The 24382-nt window shown below is 29.1% G+C and overlaps 2 protein-coding genes and 1 long non-coding RNA gene across 3 annotated transcripts in view; 1 reads left to right on the top strand and 2 right to left on the bottom strand.

Annotated features, from left to right (window-relative positions):
• LOC115033011 overlaps nucleotides 1-3868 on the bottom strand; it is an 11236-nt gene extending 7368 nt beyond the window's left edge. Inside the window, exons 1-2 of the mRNA XM_029485915.1 lie at nucleotides 3569-3868; nucleotides 1556-1758 (exon numbers count right to left, since the gene is read on the bottom strand). Of these exons, the coding sequence (XP_029341775.1) occupies nucleotides 1556-1758; nucleotides 3569-3769 (404 nt within the window). The 5' untranslated portion in view covers nucleotides 3770-3868. The remainder of the gene's footprint in view (nucleotides 1-1555; nucleotides 1759-3568) is intronic.
• Nucleotides 3869-3947: 79 nt separating this feature from the next.
• Nucleotides 3948-9051, bottom strand: LOC107882544. Its single transcript, XR_003838622.1, has 5 exons — nucleotides 8722-9051; nucleotides 8496-8633; nucleotides 4275-4358; nucleotides 4128-4200; nucleotides 3948-4068 (listed from the first exon to the last, which is right to left on the bottom strand). It is a non-coding gene; the product is annotated as an uncharacterized LOC107882544 (long non-coding RNA).
• A 6278-nt stretch (nucleotides 9052-15329) lies between these two features.
• LOC107882545 (probable serine/threonine-protein kinase nek3) lies at nucleotides 15330-19737 on the top strand. Its single transcript, XM_016801010.2, has 2 exons — nucleotides 15330-15542; nucleotides 16953-19737. The coding sequence occupies exon 2, from the start codon at nucleotides 16967-16969 to the stop codon at nucleotides 17855-17857; it is 891 nt and encodes a 296-aa protein (XP_016656499.1). The 5' UTR covers nucleotides 15330-15542; nucleotides 16953-16966; the 3' UTR covers nucleotides 17858-19737.
• Nucleotides 19738-24382: the final 4645 nt, after the last annotated feature.

Raw genomic sequence — 24382 nt, forward strand, 5'->3', positions numbered from 1 at the left:
CAAAAGAATTTATTAGTTAATTATCAACTAAAAAAAATATTATAATAAATATTTATTTGGCAGATGAATATAATAATAATAATAGTCTATCATAATCAAATTATTTTATGAGGAAACACATACTGTTGACAGTGTTTACATATTTGCTAGAGGTAAATAGTCATACATTTATTAACATTGTATATTTCAATAATATTACTATGTACGTATGGATATCGTATTTACTATACTCCTAATACAATATAGGTTATTTCAAGCCTGGGCATAAACATGTTAAGAAGTTAAAAGTCAAGTTAATTTTAATTTTTAACCTAATTTATTTTAATTTATATAAACTTAATAAGTAACGAGTTACTTTTAATCAAATTCAAGTTAAATTAATTTATAAATAATTAAATAATAAATATAATACAAATAAAAATTATTATTGATATTACATAACCATTTACTAGAAAAGGAAATCACAAATATAGTTAAATTAATTTCTTGTTCCATTAACCAGACTTCTTCAATAAAATAACTTAATTAAATACATATAGATATAACAATAGCCAATTATATTATAAATTTATAACATATAGGTGTATCGTATATATATAAAGATATACCATACCATACTGCGGCATACTGGCATATTGTAATAATAATAATTAATAAATACTAATAACTAATAAAAAATATGATATTATTTAAATTTATTGATAAAGATACAAATCAAAAATGTACAATTCTCAAGAACATATTGTAAAATATTTTTGGCATAAATAGGTTATTTTTAATTTAAAACTAATTGGGTTATGCTCATGTATATTTATATTTATAAACAGTCAATATTGTCAGTAGACAAAATAGTCATAGCCCACATGGGTTCACTTTTTGTTCTCGGCTCTCTCAGTACGCAAGATTTACAATAACATGTTTCAGTTTTTGTGTAACTATGATGTGATTATCAGTGTCCAGTGAAATACGTTTATTTTTATTTGTTTTGATTAAATTATTAAATTATGGAATTTTTAATTTTTAATTCTATCAATACATTCAGTCTATACTAACTGGAGATTTGATCTGTGTAATATGTATAATACTTATCTGTATTAATAATTCAAAAGATTGTATTTGTTTCCGCATTTTAAATTATGTATGCTTTTCGTACCTATTACATAATTCTATTAATTTAGTACCTACCTATGTATAGAAAAGCTATTGGCTACTTCCTGTGTTCAATAATATTTATGATTTTTATTATTTTAAACCATACTATAAAAAAAAAATAGCCGAACTTAACTTAAGTTGATAACTTAATTGGATAAAATACTTCAAGAGCTCGTCTTAAAGACTGTAACCCTCCAAAAAAAAATAATGGTGGACAGGTTATATAGCACTTATTAGTAATTCAAGCATTTAGGCTCAAGCAAATCTAAAATTAGTGTTTGATAAATGTGAAAAATTACAGATATGAAAAAAGGATGAAAACTTGTGAGGAACAATTATTACGCAAACCATTTTTAGGGAAATTATAAAAATCTCTGACAAGCTTCCATTGATTTTCACTTACTTTTGTTTATTAACGTTAGAAATTGATGTATTTTGAATGTCAACATTATCCAGGTCTATTGATAAATATTTTTTATTATTTTGCTTCTTGAAGAATTCAGCAAATTTTATTTGACACTCAATAGATGCATAATCACCACGCAAATATAAACCATTTATAAGACCATTCTTCATTTTATTAATAGCTGCTTCTGCATTTGCAATCTAAAACATAAAACAAATTAATTATTTAAGAAATTCTGAGAAGATTTTCAAAATGATGAATACACTAAACAGAAGCAATTAAATTAATAAGTTGTTAAAATACTTTTATGGTAAAAAAGGTAGGAAAGTCGGTGTCGCGGGAAAGTCGGAAAATTTGCAAATTATTTCGAGTTAGAAATTCATAAAAATTTTTCTTTTTAAATCTAAGATATGGAAATGTAATACAAGATTCCTTATAAGATTATCTACCTTTATCAAACAAAAAATATCTATAAGAAAGTCAAATTAAATTTTTATGATCGTTTGAAATTGAAATTTTTACAACATTGGATATTCACTCGATTTCTCATGTAGCGATTTCCTTATTTTGTTGTAATTCAAAAACGAATAACTGCAGATACATGAAAATTTTACTGAATGTTTATATTAGCATTTCTTATACACCATACAATTTTGAAAATATTTTGACTCTTTTTGAGCTGTTTACGGACATTTTCAGTTTTCAATTTTTTTAGTTTTTTTTTCTATAAATATCAATAAAGTTTTATCTGTTGGGCCAAAAAGTGTATAAATTTAATACAAAGCTCCTGATATATTGTTACAATATCAGTTGAAAAATATTTAAAATACATAGGCACAATTTTTTTTTATAAGCATTTAAAGATCAAATTTTAATTTGAAAAATTATTTTGTAGTTAAAAATTTATAAAATGTTCAATTTTTGTATCTAAGAATTGAAAATTTAAAACAAGATTCCACGTAAGTAATTAATTCTGTTACCAAAAAATCTAAAAAATACATTTACACAGTTTATTTTTATAGTCATTTTAAGTACAAATTTGGACGAGATTACATATTAAAAACCTAGGATAACTATTTTAGTTATTTTGTTGTGATTGTATAATATTATTCGTGGGTACTTGAAACTTCTAAAGTATACTATTAAATATCTATGATAGTACCACGGTTTTTTGTTGATGTATAACGCGTTATAAGTACCTAATAGATATTATGATATGATTAATTTGGAATTTATTATAGGTACCTATTATAGGTCAATTTTTTTTAAATACTATAGACTATAATATAATATTATGTCTTATACCTAGACTGATATACCGTCTCCGCTCAGAATCGTTTTTCTTATACAAATTTAAATTCAAATTTAATACCATCCATTATACAGTGACCCACTTGTAATCTACTGTACAGCAGAGCAAAATCCACTTACCCACCTTTTTTTAGTCTTTTTTTTCTATGAATGTCAATAATATTTTGTTAGGTAAAAAATCTGGAAAATTTAATTCAAGATTCTTAATATATGCTACAATGACATTTGAAAAATATTAAAAATCCACACAATTATTTTATTAGCAAATGTTGACAAAAAGTGTAAAAATCACAAAAATGTGCAAATTATTTTGAGTTAGAAATTCCTTAAAATTTTTATTTTAAAATTTAAAGTTTTAAAATGTAATGCAAGATTCCTTATAAGGTTATCTACCTGTATCTTTATTCTACAGTTCAGAATCGTTTTTCGTATACTGTTGATATTATATCATTGAATTCAATGATATAATATTATCCATTATACAATGATCCACTTGAAACCTACTGTACAGCAGAGCGACATCCACTAACTCACCTTTTTTTAAAATTATTGTCTAGTATATTTTCAACTATGATTATATCCTAAGTGGTTGTTTTTCAAGTAAAATGGATTATAGTAACAATTTATAAGTATTTGACATCTTATTAAAATTCAAACATATACAAAAATTAATAAATAAATAATAAGATTAAATTTTACCTCTTCATAATATACTAAAGCGCGTTTATTTATATAATCAATCGAAAAATTTATAATGTTGCCACAATCAGCTAAACATGTCAGCAGAAAATTATAATTTTTTCCTGATGCATTAAGACCGGTGATCCAAACACATTTTGATGGATATGTTTTTCCAAAACCCAAACGTACATGACAACCTTTTATATTTACACCATTCATTTTAAGTATGGCAATAATTACATTGTTGCAATCAAAGTATTTAATGAATGCATATATTTTTATTGGTCTATTACCAACACATTCTCCCTTTTTAATATTAATGTTCTGTAATAAAAAAAAATGTATTAATACAAATAAACGATACTATAAAAGTATATATAAATGTACATACAATAATATCTCCAAATACTCCAAAATATTTATATAATGTAGCTTCATTAATATTTTCATTTAAGTTTCCAATGTAAAGAGTTCTTGATAAATTGGGGAAAAAACCACTTTTGCCAATTTCATTTAATCTACAGAAAAAATAATTTTAGGTTAAATTCATTCATATTTATAAAAAATTATTTCTGACCTATAATTCTCCATTTTAGCAGTTGTATCTTTTTCTTTGTTGAAGCGTGGTTAATGATTATTAAATCCAGTATCTAAAGCATAAACTTATAAATTATATTTCAAATACACAAAAAAAAAATGTTTATAGTTTTATAAAATTACTTACCACAAGACTAGTGAACTCAGATCTATTTTTTTTCAATATTTAATGATAACATGCCCCTAACAAGTGGTTCTCCTAGTCAAGCTTCTAAATTAAAAAAATAAATTAAACAAAAAAAAAGAAGATATCGCATAACTTATTAATATTTAATAATTATAGTTATCCTATCTATAAACAATAATGGCTAAAGAGGAACCCACCCAATGCACAGTCTGTGGGGTTACTTTAACAGTGAAGCACATAATAACTGAGTGCTATCAATACGCTGACGAACTCAGAATATTCAACATTCCACCCAACATGAACAAAACATTAGGGCCAGGCATCAAAAACATATCAAACATATTAGCCTTCCTAAGGAAGACCGAACTATATAATAGAATTTAAACTTTTTTGTTAATGACAATCATAAACCACTTACTATGTATATTTAAAAACTAATAACTTTTGTTGTTGATGTTTTTTTTTAGTTCAATAAAAAAAAAAAAAAAAACAATAATATCTTTTTTTTTTAAATTTATATTCCAACCATGTCTTATAACTGTCCAATAATAACAATGTATGCACACAGTGGTGTTTTCGCAAATTAACTATAATGTATACACCCATATATGAATTTAAGGTAATGATGGAAATAAGTAATGAGTATTATAATTTTATAAGCAAACAACTAATCAGATTTATCCAGATTTATCCCTTCAAAAAGAAAATCGCTTTGCTCACGGAAAAATTATTTTTCAAGGCTTTAATGTAATACATTCACAAACTTTATGTATAATCTTTATGTATTATGTTACCTAGTTTGGTAATTTTATGAATCGGAGCTGATTGATAAATGTATCTATTGATTTTACAAATATGTGTTTTTTAGTTTTCTTAAGTTTTTATACACGAAAAGTAACAGAAAAAATGCTTAAATTTTTGACTTTGAGAATGGTTTCTGATAGCAAATTGGATCTGGTTGGTAATTTTAAGAGTTTAAAACTACAAATTCACATTACTTGTTGAAATAATTGGGAAAAATAACAACAAAAAAGTAGATGTCGCACTCCTGTATAGTAGGTTAAAGTAGGTCACTGTATAATTAATGGTATTAAATTTGAATTAAATGATATAATATCACTGTACACAAAAAACGGTTTTGAACAAAGACAATTTTTCAGTCTAGGATATTTTATATTATATTTACATTGCTATAACTTATTTTTAATAGCGTAGCCGGTAACGAGTAAGTTGAATTAATAGGTATTACACAATTGCAAAAAAATAACTAAAATCGTTATTCTTGGTTATTCAATATGTAATTTCCTCTAAATTTAAACATAAAATAACTATAAAAGAAACTGTGTTTATATACTTTTTAGATTTTTAGGTTACAGAATAACTTACTTACACGGAATCTTGTTTTAAATTTTCAATCCTTAGCTATAAAAGTTGAACATTTTATACATTTTTAAGAACAAAATAATTTGTAAATTTGATAAATTATGTCAAAATTTGAACTTTAAAAGCTGATAAATAAATCTTGCCTATTTATTTTTAATATTATACCAATGTATGAGGAACCTTGAATTGAATTCTTCAAGTTTTTTGACCCAACAAAAAATTGAAAATTGAAAATGTCCGTAAACAACTGCTCATACTTCAAGTATAGAAAATAATAAAATAAACATATTGTGTAAATTCCAAGTGTCTACGGTTATTCGTTTAATCGTTATTAATTTAGTAAAATCGCTACATGATAAATTGAGCATATATGTTGTAAAAATATGAACACTAATAAAAATGTAATTTGACTAACCAGTAGATATATTTTTTTTTTTTGATAAAAATAGAAAAACTTATAAGGAATCATGTTTAAAATTTTCAAATCTTAGATTTAAAAAGAAAAGTTTTTATAAATTTCCAATTCAAAATAATTTTTACATTACTTATTTTGTCAAAATTTGAACTTTAAATGCTTATAAAATAAAAGTACTATTGTTAGCCATTGTTGTCTGCAAACAGCTCAAAACAACTCGAAATATTTTGAACATTTTAGCCCTTTAAGGTGTATAAAAAATGCTAATATAAACATTCAGTGAAAATTGCAAGTATTTACGGTCATTTGTCTTAAAGCTACACTGATTTTGTGTAAAAAATCCGGTTTTTCCTTAATTTATTTTTTGTTTTTCCTGGCGCTTTTAAAAATTCCTGGGAATTTTAAATTTTGACCTCCCCAATGCACCAACTGAGCGACTGATTCACTTTCAAATCAAACAAGATACTTAAGATAAAAATCGAAGCATTATTTCGACTACTAATTGTGTACACAGACAAAAAATAAAATATATTTATACACACATCAGTATAAAAACAATACATTCCGCTCAGAACCGAATATGTTTTTAAAATTTAATACATAATTAAATAAATAAATCTAATCAAAATATTTGAGATTCTGAGAGGGCTATAAATGTATTGATTTTACAATGTTGTGTTTTTATTTTATTTTTACTTTTTTTTTTGTGTTTGAAATCTCATTTTCTGCTGTTTACGGACATGTTCATTTTCCAATTTTGATAGAAATTCATAAAGTTTTTTTTTTTAATCCGAGATTTTAAAATGTAATACAAGATTCTTCATAAGTTTTTCTACCTTTATAAAAAAAAATGTTTAGAAGAAAGTTTTATTAAATTTTTGTTTGAAGTTCATATGTTTACAACATTGGATATTCACTCGATTTCTCACGCAGAAATTTTTTTTTTTGTTGTAATTCAAAAACAAATAACTATAGACACATGAAAATTTCACTGAATGTTTATATTTTCATTTTCTATACAATTGAATATATTTTGACTCGTTAAGAGCTATTAACAGACATTTTTAATTTTCAATTTTTTTAATTTTTTTCATTAAATGTCGGTAAGATTTGTTGGACAAAAAGCTTGAAAATATAATACAAGGCTCCTGATATATTGTAACATAGCATTTGAAAATATTTAAAATACATAGGCACAATTTTTAATAAGCATTTAAAGTTTGAATTTTGACAACATTTCTCAAATTTAAAATTGATGTTGTACTTAAAAATTAATAAAATGTTCAACTTTTATAGATAGATTGAAAATTTAAAACGAGGTTCCTCGTAAATAGGTTAATACATTACTTTAGTCACAATAATATCATCAAATTTACTTAGTTATATATCTTAGGCTGACTGACCGTCTCAGAATCGTTTTTCGTATACAATGATAATATTACCTATATCATTGAATTCAAATTTAAGACCTTTCAGTACATTGATTTACTTGTTACCTCACTTGCCCGCCTTGTTAAAAAAATTTTTATACATAAAATTATAATATATAAAATAATTTGGCATTTTTGTTTTTGAAAGACAACAAAATTGATTTTGTAGAAAATTGGTTCACGGTTTATTTGTTGTATATTAAATAATATAACTGTTTCTTTAATTGAATATCCGACTTTGATGAAAAGATGAAGAGAATCGATTATAATCAATCACTAAAAATACATTTTAGTTTTTACAGCAATTATAGCAATTTTTTATGTAACTGAAATATTGGTTTAAAAATAAAACATTTTTTATATGGTATTCCACAAATGCAGCCTATAAAGGCTTAAAAATTGGAACACTCAAAGTACTTTCCAGTCTTCATTACAAAATATTTCATCGCTAACAGATATCTACTAATTTCACCCCAATGTCCACTAAAAGTTAAAACCATCCAACGTAATATAAATAGGAAACTACCAGGCAGACCTATGCAATTCCTCTATTAACTCTGTTATAGTCAGTGATTGCATACTATTAAGGTTTATCTTTAGCTTACTTTCAAAAGGAAAGTATAATTGTATAACTGACATTAAAATTCAAAATTCAAATGTTTAATTGTAAAATTATGAATCTCTGGAATTACCCAGCAGTGAAAAATATACGCTTGAATCTTGTCAAGAAAAAGGTTTACTTCCTAAACACTATAAATGAAAAGACAGTCATAATACAAAATTGAAACCAGGAAGATTCCTAAAACAAAATATTTTAATAATACATTGTGTAGACAAGTTAACATAAAAATTATATTCATACTGAAATCTGATTTGAAAATAGTCAATTGTTTTTCAATAGGTATACTAATATAAAATGTGTAAGCTAAACCAATCAATGTTTAAAAACAATAATATATAATAACTAAGTAATTAAAGGACTCCAATTATTACCTTTATGTAGTTTGATGAATACTTCTTTGATAATGCAATACATGGAGTTGGCGTGTGGTATCTGTTGTATACGTTGATTTAAGTGAAGAAGACAAATTTGATTGAATTTGATCTTAATGTCTCAGAACAAACGTTTTACTACAACAAAAAATAACGGTACATACAGATATTAGATTCCTTTTAAAAATAAAACTAAAAAGACACCAAAATCAGTGATTATACTTACTGTAGTGTGTAGAGATGTCTTTTCATACGTCTTCCAAAGGCTGAGTTGAAACGGAAAGTCTGCTTGATACGATGTTCTAAAATCCTGAAATATTAACGATGCCATCATCACATTTACACAAATGTCAATATAGATAATGCGTTTTGAGGAGGCGATATGAGAAATAAACTTGTTGCTCTTTAACAATACAAAGTACTACCCACGTGATAGAGACTATACCTACTTATAATAATTATCTACATGAACAATCTTATTAGAAAAGTCATAGAAACAGAGTAAACAAAATATTTGATTGGCGATAAAAAAAACAATTTGAAAACAAATAAATTATTAACAAACGCGCAAACGCAGTAATGAACGCGGTTACAAGCACGAACTACTACATAGGATTGGACACTCCGGGCAGGGGGAGGGTGGGACACCGGTCACAAAGTTGTACGGGTATGTACGTTTGCGACTGTGATGCTATCTAGTGACGTACTAGATTTACTACATTTAGAATTTTACTTTTATAAACATAATATTTATATATAGACTTATGAAATATGAAAAATGTATATATATGTAATTAAATATAATTATAAATATGTAATTTATAATTACTTATTATATTACCATGAGAATGATACTCACGTATGTCTAATCAAAAGCAAGTTAGAAATCGCGCAAAAAAAAAACTTTCCAAATTGGTAGCAACATAGTAACTAGTAATACGCATTCATTTATTTAGACATAATAGTGAATATAAAAAGTTTGTCGTTGATTTGAATTTTTGAATTTTTAATCGTTTTTCAGTTATCACTTGTGACTAATCACGACTTATCACATAAAATAATTTACAACAGCACAGTATAAAAAATGCCACCAGAGAGCAGCTACATAGCAAGCGTACGACCACCGTACAACTTTGCAGCCACCTTATTTTATACAGTGTCCAGTCCTATGTAGTAGTTCGTGGTTACAAGGCTACCGAATTAAAAACTAAACTTGGGTGGCTGGGTGGCGAATGCTGGTGATATCTATGAAGACAATAATTTATTGTAACTGCTCAATTTTTGCCACCCGTTCGGTCAAGAGGCGAGCGTGCCCGAGTCCCGAACATACCCGAGATCATAGACATAATATAGATGGACTGCGCGTTCCTCCCCCCTCACCGTCAATAAATTCAGCCATAATAACAAGACCTGAGAAGGTAAAATAGCATAGATAAAACATTTTTACTGTTTTTATTCCAAGGTATTATTGAAGGCACAAATGATTCCATATTTCCGTATCATTAGTATCATGGATGAAAGCTGGTGAAATAAACATTTTTCCATGATTATTTACCTTTTACATAAGTTTATTATTGCTGACATGATAAGGGCTAAACACGCATTCCATCTATATTATGTCTATGCCCGAGATGCAGTAAGAAGATATTAATCGCAAACCCCGCTGTAATATTATTATTATTATTATTATTATTTTCTGTTGCTCGGTTGTCCTTGGACGAAGGGTCGAAAACTACCTACTCTCGGAGAAACAACAAAGTAAACCTTTTTGTATTTAGTCGAAATGTCAAATATTCCTATCCTATGACTTATAGACATTGACGTCATTGGGGGGTGGCAAGGTTTTCCCTTTCAGAAAATATTTTATTGTGAACTAGGAAATTATTGTCACAATGATAATGTACCTAATGACTGATTAACAGGGGCGGATTTACCCATGGCCACCAAGGCACTGGCCTAGGGCGCAATATTTTTGTGGACGCAATTTTTTAGTTAATTTTTTCTTTTTAGTTTTTCATAATTTCATAATTATATTTACCTAAATTTATATTTTATATTAATTTTTTTCGTATACAACTTGCATGAAACTGGAGAATGGCTCACGTAGTCACGTCGCAGTAACGTTTTAATTTATAAGTTATAATAACCTTGCCGTTTGAGTTTAATCCTGAGCCCAGCGCGCGCCACCACCGCTAGAGGTTCGACATCGACACTTGACGAGGCAGTTGCCGGCGTTGCTTATGTTAATACATGGGAGATGGTATACGGGTGTGCGGATTAAACACGTACAATATTGTGAATAGCGCATGCGCAAAACGCCAGCCAAGGCGGTGAAAAATACTGCCTCAGGCCGCCGAGTAAATTACCACATTGTATATAGCCGCTCTACTATATCTACTAGCTAGGTGGGGACAGCTCACACAGTGCTTAGTAGAATGACCCGCCTCACCCCGCACCAGGCACCACAATTTGAATACTGGAATTAATTCTGAAAATCAGGTGTCTTGATATGGTAATTAATAATAATAAATATTGCGACGACGCGCGACACTGGCACTGTTGCCCTCTCTTGTATAGTGCATACTGCATACTGCTCAGAAATTTGCTAGTCGATTACGATTATAGAGACTAGAGTGCTCAGATAAATCAAGGCACAAAATGATTTAATTATTGTACAAGTGTACAAATGTACCTATGCAAAATTGTATTAATATTTATTCGTTTAGATGGTATGTATAAATATAAAAATACCTAAATACAATTTTTATAGTTTTGTTTTAGTTCATGGAACATTACTCCCGCACCCCCCCCCCCCCCCGTGGGAGCACGCCAATATACGGGGCGCTAGTGTTGTAATGCCTAGGGACGGAAAAATGGTAAGTCCGCCTCTGCTGATTAATAGTTGTAATATTTTTTTTATATATAGATAATAGATGCACACTATAGACAGGGCGGACTGCGGACCACGGGGCGAAAAAAAATCCCACTTTTAGTCTTTTAGATCATAATATTATCATCTATCTATACGGCAATACTACAGAATAATAATATACTAATTATACACGTTGTCATTCAAAAATACTTAATATAAATATATTATAGGTATAGACTAAACTACTACAGATCTACATAATATAATATCTATTATCTATAAAAAACAAAAAATATTTTTACCCGAATAATTATTAAAACGAATAGCAACCATTTATAAACATAATATTATAGGTATTTTATTATCAATCGGAGAATCGGAAATTAAAGCAAAACAAAATCACAGACAAAATTTAAAATCAAAAATGCCACCAAAAAGAGCTATAATCGGAATTTGGAAAAAATACGGTCGATGCGAAACGAAAAAGAGCCGAAAGAGCAGCCGAACTGCCTGAACAACGTGAAGTGCGTTTGGAGTCAATAAGCGGCTGAGAAATAAATATTCAAGAGCAGCCGAAACACCCGAACAACGGTATTGGTTTTATTTAGTTTCAATAATAATAATTATTATTATTATTAATGCGAAATGCCTGTGTATTTTAGTACAGATTATAAACTATCGAGTTCGAACCGCGGTTAGGTTTTTTGCATTTTTTGATAATTTAGAGTTAAATTACACACTTACGTACGCACCACGAGGGGTCAGCGATCTACTGCAGATAGATTGCCTACTTGATTATATACTACTCACATAATCACAAAAACCTATAGTAATTGCAAGTTCCAACGCATTGCTATGTCAGATATAGTACATTATACAAAATGACATAGCTCGTATGGTAAAGGGGCAGTCCCGTGACGGCGTGACGGCCTAATATAATTAATTGAAAATCTTATAGATTGTGTGAGAAATTATACAGAGCGGCAGTACAAGTTTCTCAGAAGTAATTGCACACAATTGTTATTCATTTTTATTGTATTTGAATTTGGTACAGGTAGTAAGTTTTTCAATAATCTGTTATCTGCCATTACTCGTATATTGAGATACATAATATAGCATGCCAGTATGTGACCCTAAACCCTCATAGTCTTTAGAAGACGTTGTCCATAAACACATCTTAGACTTGGTAGGTTCTATTTTTTTAAAAAAATTTTTTTTTCTTTTTACAAAGTCAATTTTTATTTGTATACAGTGGCTATTAGAAGGGCTATAGAATGTTATCGCTATCGAAAACATACAATTCCTAAATCAGTCGCCTGCAGGTGTTAATCAACACGCCACAGGTGCTTTAACCGACTATAATAAAGATATTATATATGAAATAAATGTGTGAGAATGTCCATTGCATACATGTATCCCTGTTAGCTATTTGCCCGGATTTCGATCACGTTTACAATCGATGTAGATATCATTGCATCATATTGGTATATATTGCATTAATATGGTGTGGGCTTTGTTATTTTTGTAAAATACTAAATAGTACGCTAAGTAAGTACCTACCTAAAAAGGTTGAAAACCCCTGCATATTTATATACCTTTTAGATACCTATACCTTTTTTTGTTATTAAAAAAATTTTATGTTATGCACCCCATCTAATGCTTCTATATATTATTTTATTTTCTCTCTTAATTTATTTCTGTTCGTTTTTCCCCCTTACTTGTATATTATAATTTAATTTATATAAGCACTGCGGGTACGTCGGGTAAAAAACACCCTTACGTTCAAATTGTTTTTTAAGTCTACGTCCAACTATTATTATTATAGTGAAATACCATCAATTTTATGTTTTTAAATTATAAAACATTTAACGAAAAAAAAAATTATTTTGGTCATGACTTGAGTCATAATATTCATAACATTACATAATAGTAATACATAATCGAGTATAGTTTTTGAGTAAAGCTACAAACATACATTTGACTTTAAGATATATCAGTTTCTAATCGGGGACACGTAAATACCGCGATTTGATGTATGATTTTACTTCATCTGCTCGAGTAACCAAAGGCAAATATTTATATATAAAATTATAAATACTAATTTCTAGTATTACTATTATACTATGCAATCAATGGCAACCATTTATAAACAAACAAAAATATTTAAATTTTCACTGTGAATCTCAAAATTCTGGTTGGAAGACCTCTTTAAAATGCAAATTATTAGCCCTGTTAGTAATTTAATTTCGTAGTGAGTGGTAATTATATTCGCAGTGGGCGTTTAAGATCGGGCGGGTGAGTAGAGAGTGCAATACTGACAAGTTTTTGGTCTGACTAGTCGGTCGGTTAGGGTGTTTTAGCCAAGGATGGTGCTCAGTGGTGGGGGTTGAGACAGCTGCGTCGGCGTCGGTCGATAGCATCGGGCCGGACCTCACAACATTTTTATGTATAATAAATAATAATACAATACTAAGATGTATTGTATTTTTTTGGTAGTTGCGCAGCATGTGCTCGGGAGTTGTGTATTTTAAGAAAATCTATTGGCAACACAGATTTCTCGGAAGACGGGCTCGAAAAGGGACGTCAATATATGTACAATATATGTAGTGTATACCTACTAATATAATAATATGATATTATTTTATTATTTTAGCTGCACAGAAACGAATTTGGATTCTCCGTGATTAAATTTTTCAGTTTATCAAAAAATTTCCCAGTGCAAATAACATAATCTATATTATATATAAAACACAAAAAACAATTCTACTTACCTAGCTACCTATGTCCTTTATGCATTCCTAAACCGTTCATCCGATTGCGATGAAATTTGGTACAGAAATAGATTAGACCTCGGGGAAGAAGATAGGCTACATTTTGTCGCGAAAAGAGTAAATAATAGGTCCAACCCGGGGTGGTTTTCAAATTACGATTGAAATTTTTGTTGACAAATGGTTGCATTTGGTTTTAACAATAATAATTATTATTAATGCGATAAACCTATGTATTTTAGTATCGAGTTCGAACCACGATTCTGGTGGACAAATATTTGGCATTTTTATAGGTAATATTTGGCATTTTATTAACCATTTCATAGAAAAATATTTTATTTTAGTCAACAATCATTTTGATAAAATTTAATTTTTTAATACGCCTCTGATCTGAGTGAAATTACTACCCACGTAACACGACACTTCACGACTCAGTCACTCAAAGTCATACTATAGATAATGCATAGAAACTAACTAGGCACTAAGATTGTAATTGTAATAATACTAATTGGAAAATACACAATATAAATATATATATATATATATTATATACATATACGTTAAGTAATAAGTACCTTTTTTACTTATATAAGGTAACCCTGATATCGATAGGTGTAGCGTGATGAATTTAATGGAGGGGGGGGGGGCTAAAACTAATAATGTTCCAGCTACACAACAAAATAATACATTCTAAAACTGTAACTAAAAAAAAATGTACTAGTGGCTATATCCATGAATATTACGCATATATTATGCTGATATTTAGCAATAATATTATACACCTAGGTCGAGTCTCCGAGACCTCGGAAATATAAACGGAACGCTGCCATGAAGTTTACGTGCAAACGACTTTTCCACTTTTAGATTCTGAGCAGAGCAGTGAGAAATGTATTATTTTACAATGATGTTTATAGTTTTTAATTTATATTAGGACACGATTTAAACGACAAAATTGAGACTTTAACATTGGTAGTCTTCGCCCGTATACACAGATAATGGCATAATGCCCCACTGCAACTTAAGTTTACTGAAACGAAAATAAATGTATTACCTACCTACCTATATTATTATAAAGCTGGATGCTGTGCGCCTGTGCCAATCCAAGGTTCATTGAGGTCGATCAATAATAAATAGGGCGGTGCCCGCCTTGGTACTATGGCTGAGCGTCCCGGGCATCATTTTACGTGTCGTCACTCAATAAGCAACAGCACATCGAATACGTTTTAACTTTTTAAGTCGTTGTTGTTCGTACACTCAATATTATATTATTTTATATGATACGTTTTCGTTGGGTAAAAAGTGCAACTCAACAAAAGCATCTACTCCGTTTTAACTACTGTTCTTCTTGTACGGCTTGTGGCTGAACAAATTTTAATTCGATCCGATATCGCCCTACATTCCGTTAAGGTATGTGATGAGCCAGACGTCTATATAAAATACATATATACCTATATAATGATTAATGACAATTTAAGAATTTACAATCAAATTGATAAAGGTTTAAATATGCTCGGACAACATATGATGGGGAGGGATGCGTACATTTTACACGCATCATATAAAAATAATGTTTACTTGGAAAATAAGAATTTTTAAATTCAAAGAACTAGTTTTCAAACTTTTGTAAAATAATGGTAATAATATGTAAAATACTGATAGTGAGACCATTTACGATTGGCGGGACTTCACACTCGTAGCGGACAAATATTGCAAGTACAAACTGCTATTTAACTTTATTATAGTGCTGTATTGTTATACCAGTGCCTCCGCTTCATACTTATAGAAATATTATAATACAGGTAAAAATGTATTATAATGTTTAGTCTCCATAGATGTAACTTGATAGGTGGGACTTGATAAAACGCATTCACGGCAAATTGTTTTTATGTATTTTGAATAATCTTAGAGTGAAATCACTTTTTATAAAACTTATTAATAATACTATTTTTGAGAGTTTGACATATAATTTGATCCAAATATTGTCTTGGCTACATTTAATTTCTATTTAAATAACTATACAAAACTATTTTTATTTCTTTATTCAAATATTAAGTGAATAATATAATAAATACAAAACCGATAATATCATAATATTATTTACATTTAATTATTGTTACGCCGTGTCGCCCGTGTCTTGGGCTGGCGGTATTTTCGGTATACCAAAAATTACTGGTTTTAAAAAAATACCAATTTCTGGTATTTTTGGTATTTTAGAATACCAGTATACCGTGAATCGGTAATTCTCCGTTGTTACCGAAAATCCCATGCCACGGTAATTACTGAAAATACCGTAGGTATACCATATTTGATTATTCATTATTTTTATAATATAATTGTAATGATATAATATAATAATAATTAATAGCCTTATCCTAGGTTGGAAACTTGGAAATACTAATAAATTTGCAGAGATTGTGGTATTTTTGATAATTATGCCAAGGTACGGTATTTTCGATAATTACCGAAAGTACCATACACACGGTAATACCATAGATACCTGTAGTAAACAAATACCGGTATCAAAATTTAAAATACAGCTACCACTACCGTGTCCTACTTGAATCCGGCGAGTGCGTGAGAATTCTATTCTGAGTATGTTGTTCCGTCGCAGTGCCGTGAGTCCGTCCGATGCGGAGAAATATACAAGCTGTTTTGTTTTTTGCCGCACTCTCCGGATTCACGTAAGGCACGGAGTTAATTATGCAATTTAATTTTAAAGGAGTCTGATTCCGTGAACCATACATAATAATTCTTGAACGGCGAACACTTATATATTTTGTACTAAGACTATTTATAATTCATATTGTATTATATTAGGTTCAGAAACAATAATGGCCGAGAAATCGAGTGAAGAATATCCGCGTGACAACGCTGATAATACTTCTGAAACCGTAACACCTTCTAACAACACAGCTGATAAAAATAGCGAAGACATTTCGGGTGCAATCTGTACCATTTCAACAAGTCCCGAATTGATGTCAGAAATGTTTTACTCCTTCGACGACCCGTCTTCCGAACTTAATGCACTTCAATTGTCTATGAAAAAAATTGTTAGTAAATTTTTTGATGAACTTCATAATGAAAGACGTGACAATGACAATGACAATGTTAATGAAAATGTAAATGTCAATGAAAATGTAAATGTCAATGAAAATGATCAAAACAACCTCGTCGATGTTAATAATGAAGCCAATGTATATGCTGTTGAAGGTGATATTCACCACGGTATGTTAGTAACATATAAATCAAACATAACTATCGAGGATATAAATCGTCATTCACGCTTTTCTTTTCATGACAAATATTTTCCAGAGTTATTTTTCTCATTCGATGACTTCTATAAATCTACTCCACATCTCCCATTATCACTTACACTAACTCCTCAATTAAACTTAGATGTTGATTTCGTTAAACAAGGTCAAGAATATATTGATTTTATGTCGGTTTTCACAGAACACGATTTTTGTAAGCCATTTCTCGAAAAAATATTCTCGTATTTATCTTACAAAGACATTGCATCGATGACCACTGTGTCTAAAACTTGGCGCAAAGCGGTTTCAAAATCTGCGAATGCTCAAAAAGAGTTGGAAAAAGTTTTTATACACGCAATTTTATATTTTTGTCATAAGAATGCAAATGTAACTGATGAATACAAGCAATTGTATGATAAGATTTTAATACATTTTAAAAATCAAATACAGTTTAAAAAAAATGATTTTTAAAACATAGATAAAATGCGTGCAACGCCCTGCTAGCATAAAATAGATTGCTTGTAGAAAATATATTATAAACAAATTATCTATTCAGTATATGACTACAAATAAATATAATACCGTGTAGCAGTTGGTATTTTCTAAAATTATTTAAATTAGAGCAATGATGGTTTAACTCGAAGAACATCTGTATTTCATTTTTCTTTAAGTTTCAACTGAATTCTTAAAGTATGAATAAGGGGGTCATTAAAAAATATTTACCGTAGTTAATAATACGTAGGAACCCATAAATGTCTTTAACCACCATCGGCTACTAAATCTTGACTACCACGTTTATAAACTTAATACCTACTTACTACCATTAATTTGATTACACCTCCATTAATTATAAATCAACAAAATTACCTTTATATAAATTATATTAATTAAATAAATATCTAAGATCTATTTAGGATGTGTTTTTTTAAATGTACCTAATGTTTGCTTAGACTAAGTTATGTTAGAAAAGTAGAAGTATTATACATTTATATAGGTACCTACTACAAGTTCACAAACGTCGACTATAATCTTACCTATATATATATATCAAAATTTATCTTCAAATACTTTTTGTAATTAATAAACTTAATTTTTAATTTATCTACGATACACTTCACATTGTAATTAGTAAAAATATATTGTTGTATTTAGTTTTAGAAAACCAAATTTAATTATAATTTTTAAATAATGTGGCGTGCCGCGTGCCCAGGATTTTTTAATGTTGGTGGTGGGAGTTATTACTAATAAATAATAATATATTTAAATGAATTGTGGTGGTAACCAATAAGATATACTAAAGGAATTTCTCGAACAGTGGGGATATAATCTGAATATAACTCCTACCCACTCCCCTACCCGAACAGGCCACTGTTTATATATATTACCTATAGTATGTAGGACACTTAATTACTAAATATAAACACAAGCAATCGGGCTAAATATGTTTAATATAAAACAAATAATTACATATTATATACAAATTACATTTAAACACTTATTGCCTACTCTTGTGAATTTAACAATATATGGTTAGGTATCATTTTATTATTATCTAATGATATTTTTTAAACTTAAATAAATTTAAATTCTTCCATTTTAAAATATAACTGACTTAATTAACAATAGGTAATTAAAAACGTTCTAGTATAAGTCTTTTTTCATTACTTACAAGTTACATTTAATTTTGTCATCTAAATTAATTAACCGGGCTCAAATGTTATCTTTTTTAATATGATCAATATAAATATTATAATATTTATAATCATACGTCATACCTACTTATATTTATAAAATAAATCAATTTCTCAATTAAATCGTTGTAAACATATCAGGGTGTTTGATTTAAATTTATTTAAGTTTGTACATTTCTATGTTCAATTATCAAATATTGAACTTGTATTAACTTATTTTCCAACATTTGTGTTCAATCCGAATGGGATTTGACGGATAGTAGAACAACAAATTCCTATTTAAACTATTGGACAATTTTAGAATAAATTATCATCCTATATAATATAAATTACTTGGTTTGCATCAGTTACCTTACTTGTACTTACGTTATACCTATACCTATACACATGATACCTATTCATAAATTAATGTTAATAAAATATTACATTTGCATTTATCTTTGTAAATTACTTAACCATAAATCATATATATTATTAACTACTTATGTATTAAGTGACATGTTTATTTACCTGTTATAATTAAAATAATGTAGTAAATGCGTTTATAAAATGTATATTGTAGTAAAGTAATATTGTGAAATACTATCATTGAGTACTACTCAATGATACTATTATACCACGTAATTTAAAAAAAAACAGTTTATAATTCTTTAAAATATATAATAATTAATATTATGTGTGCGTATCTATAGTAAATACCTAATATGCCTATGCATATAATCTATATCTATATTTATAATCAAATCGTTGAGCGTTGTTCTTTATTATTTAATTATAAATTCATGTGAATCACTTAGGTACCTTTATAGGCTATAACTAGCGATGGAAACATTTGTCCGGAGCGCGATATTATATCGAAAACCTTAATGCCGATGAGACGATATTTCGTGACGAAAAATAGGTAGGTATCGATTTTTTTTTAAAATATTTTTATTCAATCAATAAAATATGTCGCTGTTGTAGTGTTGGTAAAAATTTACTACCATACTATGTTGTAAAAAACCGACTGGGGTTAATTCTAAAAAAAAAAAAAAATAAAATACAACAGTATAATTTATAATTTTTCTAAAATAGCTATATTTCATCATCATCATCATATTAATATCATTAATATTATAACATTAATATTAATAGTATAATTTATAACACAGCGTTCGGGGTATGGTCGTATTGCGTATAATATTATTATTATTATTATTATTATAGGTGGTTTAGATTTTAAGCCGTCGACTATAGGGGGCGCCACCAAACGGTACCGACCTCAGTATTATAAATTTTTTATAATATCTTTGGTAAGGATAGCGGGGGCGGCCCGGCATTCACGACAACCAAGATCATGGAATAATAATATTATATTAATGATTAATCCGTGACACAGACTCGGAGCGCGCTGCGGTCCGAGTTGCACCCCGTTTGCTCATATCGGCATGTCCCTTGCTAACACATAAAACCGCGACAGGTGGCCCTCGTCTACAACGTTCTTTTTCGACAGGGCCCCGGAGTACACCACCCTACTCACGGACACCATTGTTCATCGGGCGGCCAACCGGCAAGACAACATTCTTCTGTACCCCCGCGGCGCGCTACTCATTCCCCTGCAACCTACAACGCGCGACAAAAATCACGGAGCAGTTTTTATTCCGCCGCCGTCGCGCCGATCGCGTCCAATATTATATTTTCAAACAGCGCAAGGACAAACGACGAAAAAAAAAAAATAATAATAATATTTTATGCATCGCTCTTGCAATAGCGTCGACAATTAATAGAGTGCAGCACGTGAATGACAAACGGAAATCCAACGTGAAGAATAATTTATAATTTTTATAATTTTTAAAATGTACCTACTTACTCGAATAAACATAACTTGGATATTTTACATTACTATAGATTATAAATTATAATAACCGTAACTTTCGTATTCATTTAAAACTTACGTTTAAAAATCAATCAGTGCCGTTCAGTACCTATTTTTTATTTTGTTAAGTTATTATTTATATTAACAGTGGCGGATAGGCCTACCCGGTAGGCCATATCCTGTGTTTATGTATGGGGGCCCTTGGACCATTTATCAAATACTGAACCTTGTGTGATGAAGATTGAAAATAATTTTAATAAAGATGCAAATTGACTAATTTAATATTTTTAACCACTCTACAAGAAAAATACCGTAAACATTTTAACTATATAAACTATATTTATTTTTGTTCCCCGTGTCGGCCGTATCATTGGGAATATAGAGATTTATTTTTAGATTAGAGATATAGAAGACCGTATTTAATATCGGTAGATTATAGCTGTACTATATAATGTACTAATGCGGTGGTTATACGCGCTTTAATAGTTTTTTTAATTATTTTTCAAAATGTGTGGTTTTTAACGCTGATTTCGAAACTGTTTGAATTTTTTTTTCGGAAACCATTATTTTGGAAGTTATAGTTTTCCAAAGTTTGTGATTTTACGTTTATACGCATGTGCGCAACACTACTTTAATGCTGTGTGGAGGAATTCGTGTTTGATGTTTTTTCGATTTTTTTGTCCGAGTAGCGAGTTAGTGGCAACGTTAGCCGATTATGTTCTTTTTAACAACTATGTTTAATTCCGAGGCCTACTCAAGGTGGTTTTAGGTACACAGCAAATCGGGGGATATTTTCATTTTTTTGTCCGAGTGCAGCGCTGCGAGCGAATGGAACGCTAGCACATTATGTGTTTTTTAACAACTTTGTTTAATTCTGAGACCTGCCCAAGGTGGTTTTACATACGAATATACGATTAGCAAATCGGGGGATATTTTCGATTTTTTTGTTCGAGCAATATTCAATACTAAGTATTTTTTTTTAAAAAAAGCGCGTTAGGTATACAAAAAAAATTTATTTTTTGAAGTTTTTTATCAATAACTTCAAAACGAAGTTTGTCCGGGCTTTTTTTTACATTCTTAAAAAGCACCATTAAATACACATTTTGACAAAAAAAAAAAATTAAAAATCGAAAAGTTGCTAAACCAGTATCGCTCCCAAATCTGTACTAAGAGTACCTATATTACTTATTATATATTATAATCATAGGCGTGCGCGGGCTGCGCAGCCCGTTGTGGCAGAGTGGGCCAATGATACTTGAAACAAATTATTTTAAGTATTACACATTTACACTGTTATCTATAAAATTACATTCATTTACTCACCGGTCATCACCCACTGTTTAAATTTTAAGGTATAATTTATATACTTTTATTCATAAGTAGGGCTAGAATTTATATGCATTGCATATTATTTTCCTCAAGTCCAAATCGATTGGTTGTGACTATTTATCTTATCCTCGAATAAATAAAACCATTTTTGTTTGCATATTTTATAGACATATTTTAGAGAATCTTGTTGATTTTGTTGATATAAGAAAATCAAAAATCAGAATGCTTATATACCACTGAATATAAAATGAAATACTGAATATACAACTATTTATATAATCTAAGTTGCCATAATGCCATCTACAATAGGTATTGTACAACTCGCAAGGTGGGCCACGGCCCACCTGGCACACCCCGTGCGCATGCCTATGATTATATTGTATTGTATTGTTAAATGAAAATAAAAAGTCGCTTGCGTCTTATTTTTTGGGGGCACCTATTCAAATTACTTCATAAGCCACTGTATATTAATTATTAAGTGCCTATAAAAAACAATAAAATATATACATTATTATGTAAAAGAAAACAAATATGAAAACAAATATGAATTATGCAAAATATTGAGTATTTATAAAAAAAATTATGTATATAAAATAAACATTTAGATATAACATTCACGACTCACGGTTTAACATATTACATAAGTAACATAATATAAAATAAAATAAAATGAAAACAGATACAAATAGTAAAATAGATAAATAAATAAAATATAACTAAATGATAACAGATTATAATATAGGTAATATGTTGACAAATAATGAGTCTGAGATTTGCATAGGTCTTCTATTAAATTTATATATAAATTTAAACTAATATGCTATAGGTATTAGGTATTGCTATTGTCTTTATTTTGATAAACTGTACATTTGTTAGACGAGTATTGTTATATGTGACTAAAATAATAATATAGTAGAAAATAAAAACGAAATTAAATTTTCTATTGCCAGATACCTAGTAGGTAGGTACGGACTAGGGAGTATGCAACATCAACAGATGTTGTATTCGTATTACGTGCGTATAGCATAGCAAATTGTTGTTCAGCAACATTTTACTATTGAGAAAATTAAGTTAAGAAAATTTTTAAATTGTTATATTTTACATACTCATAATTTGTTTGAAATTAAAATACCGTTAAAAAACCCATGTGAAAACACAGATGATGTTATGATAATATGTCAATTCAAGGGCACCCGCAGAAATAAAAACCAGGATGAGGGGTGATAACACAGCACATACTAGGTATTTATTGTTTTTACAAGTGATAAAATAATTTTATTAGTATGCCTCCCCCCCAGCAAACGCTGCGGACGCCATGTGTCAATTCACTCTATTACTTTAGATTATTATAACGCAAAATTGGAGCCGCTGAAGCGCGCCGAACACATATTAGCTAATAGCTTTGTGTCCTTGTCAGTGGCGTATTTAAGTTTTTGACTTGGAGTGGGGGTATATGATTTTATCCAGTAGCCCTGCCTTTAAGGTTAGAGGCCTTAAGTTAGGACTCCGAAAACTTATGCATATTATAGGTATACAGCCTATGAAGGAATTGATCCCCCCATCCAATAAATACGCCACTGGCCCTTGTCATACACTCATATTATGTTTTTAAAACTGAGACAACAAGTGGGTGTAACGTCCTCAATTAATATTTACGAACAATATAATATTATACGTAGGTGGTAGGTACATTTTGCACTTCGCAGTGGTGTACACAGGAATACGGAATTTTAATAGTAGTGGGAAGTGGGTACAGCACTAATGTTTGTGAGGCCCAGAAGAAAACATTATTACATGGCCCTAAATTAAAATAATTTAATAAGACTATAGGAGTGAATAGTTATAGTTTAGTCGTTAAACGTAAACACTAAAAATTAAAAAAATTAACTGTCCTTTATTTGTTAGATAAATTTAATATCTTTTCGATGGTACCTATGTAAGTTATTATTTATTTTAAAATACATTTTTATATATTAAAGAAGCACACAACACAAAAAAATAAGTTTTTTTTATTTGAAAGAATGTTCAATTCTAAGGATAATGGTATGGGTTTTAAGTTTCTACTCACATTATTCAATAAGTTATGAGCAATTGAAAAAAGACGTGTGACTTTCATTGGGC

Source organism: Acyrthosiphon pisum, chromosome X (genome assembly GCF_005508785.2).
Source record: "Acyrthosiphon pisum isolate AL4f chromosome X, pea_aphid_22Mar2018_4r6ur, whole genome shotgun sequence".
Taxonomy (NCBI): domain Eukaryota; kingdom Metazoa; phylum Arthropoda; class Insecta; order Hemiptera; family Aphididae; genus Acyrthosiphon; species Acyrthosiphon pisum.

What these genes read in the sequence shown, in the direction of transcription:
- LOC107882545 (XM_016801010.2), top strand. Translation starts at nt 16,967, where the DNA reads ATGGCCGAGAAATCGAGTGAAGAATATCCGCGTGACAACGCTGATAAT.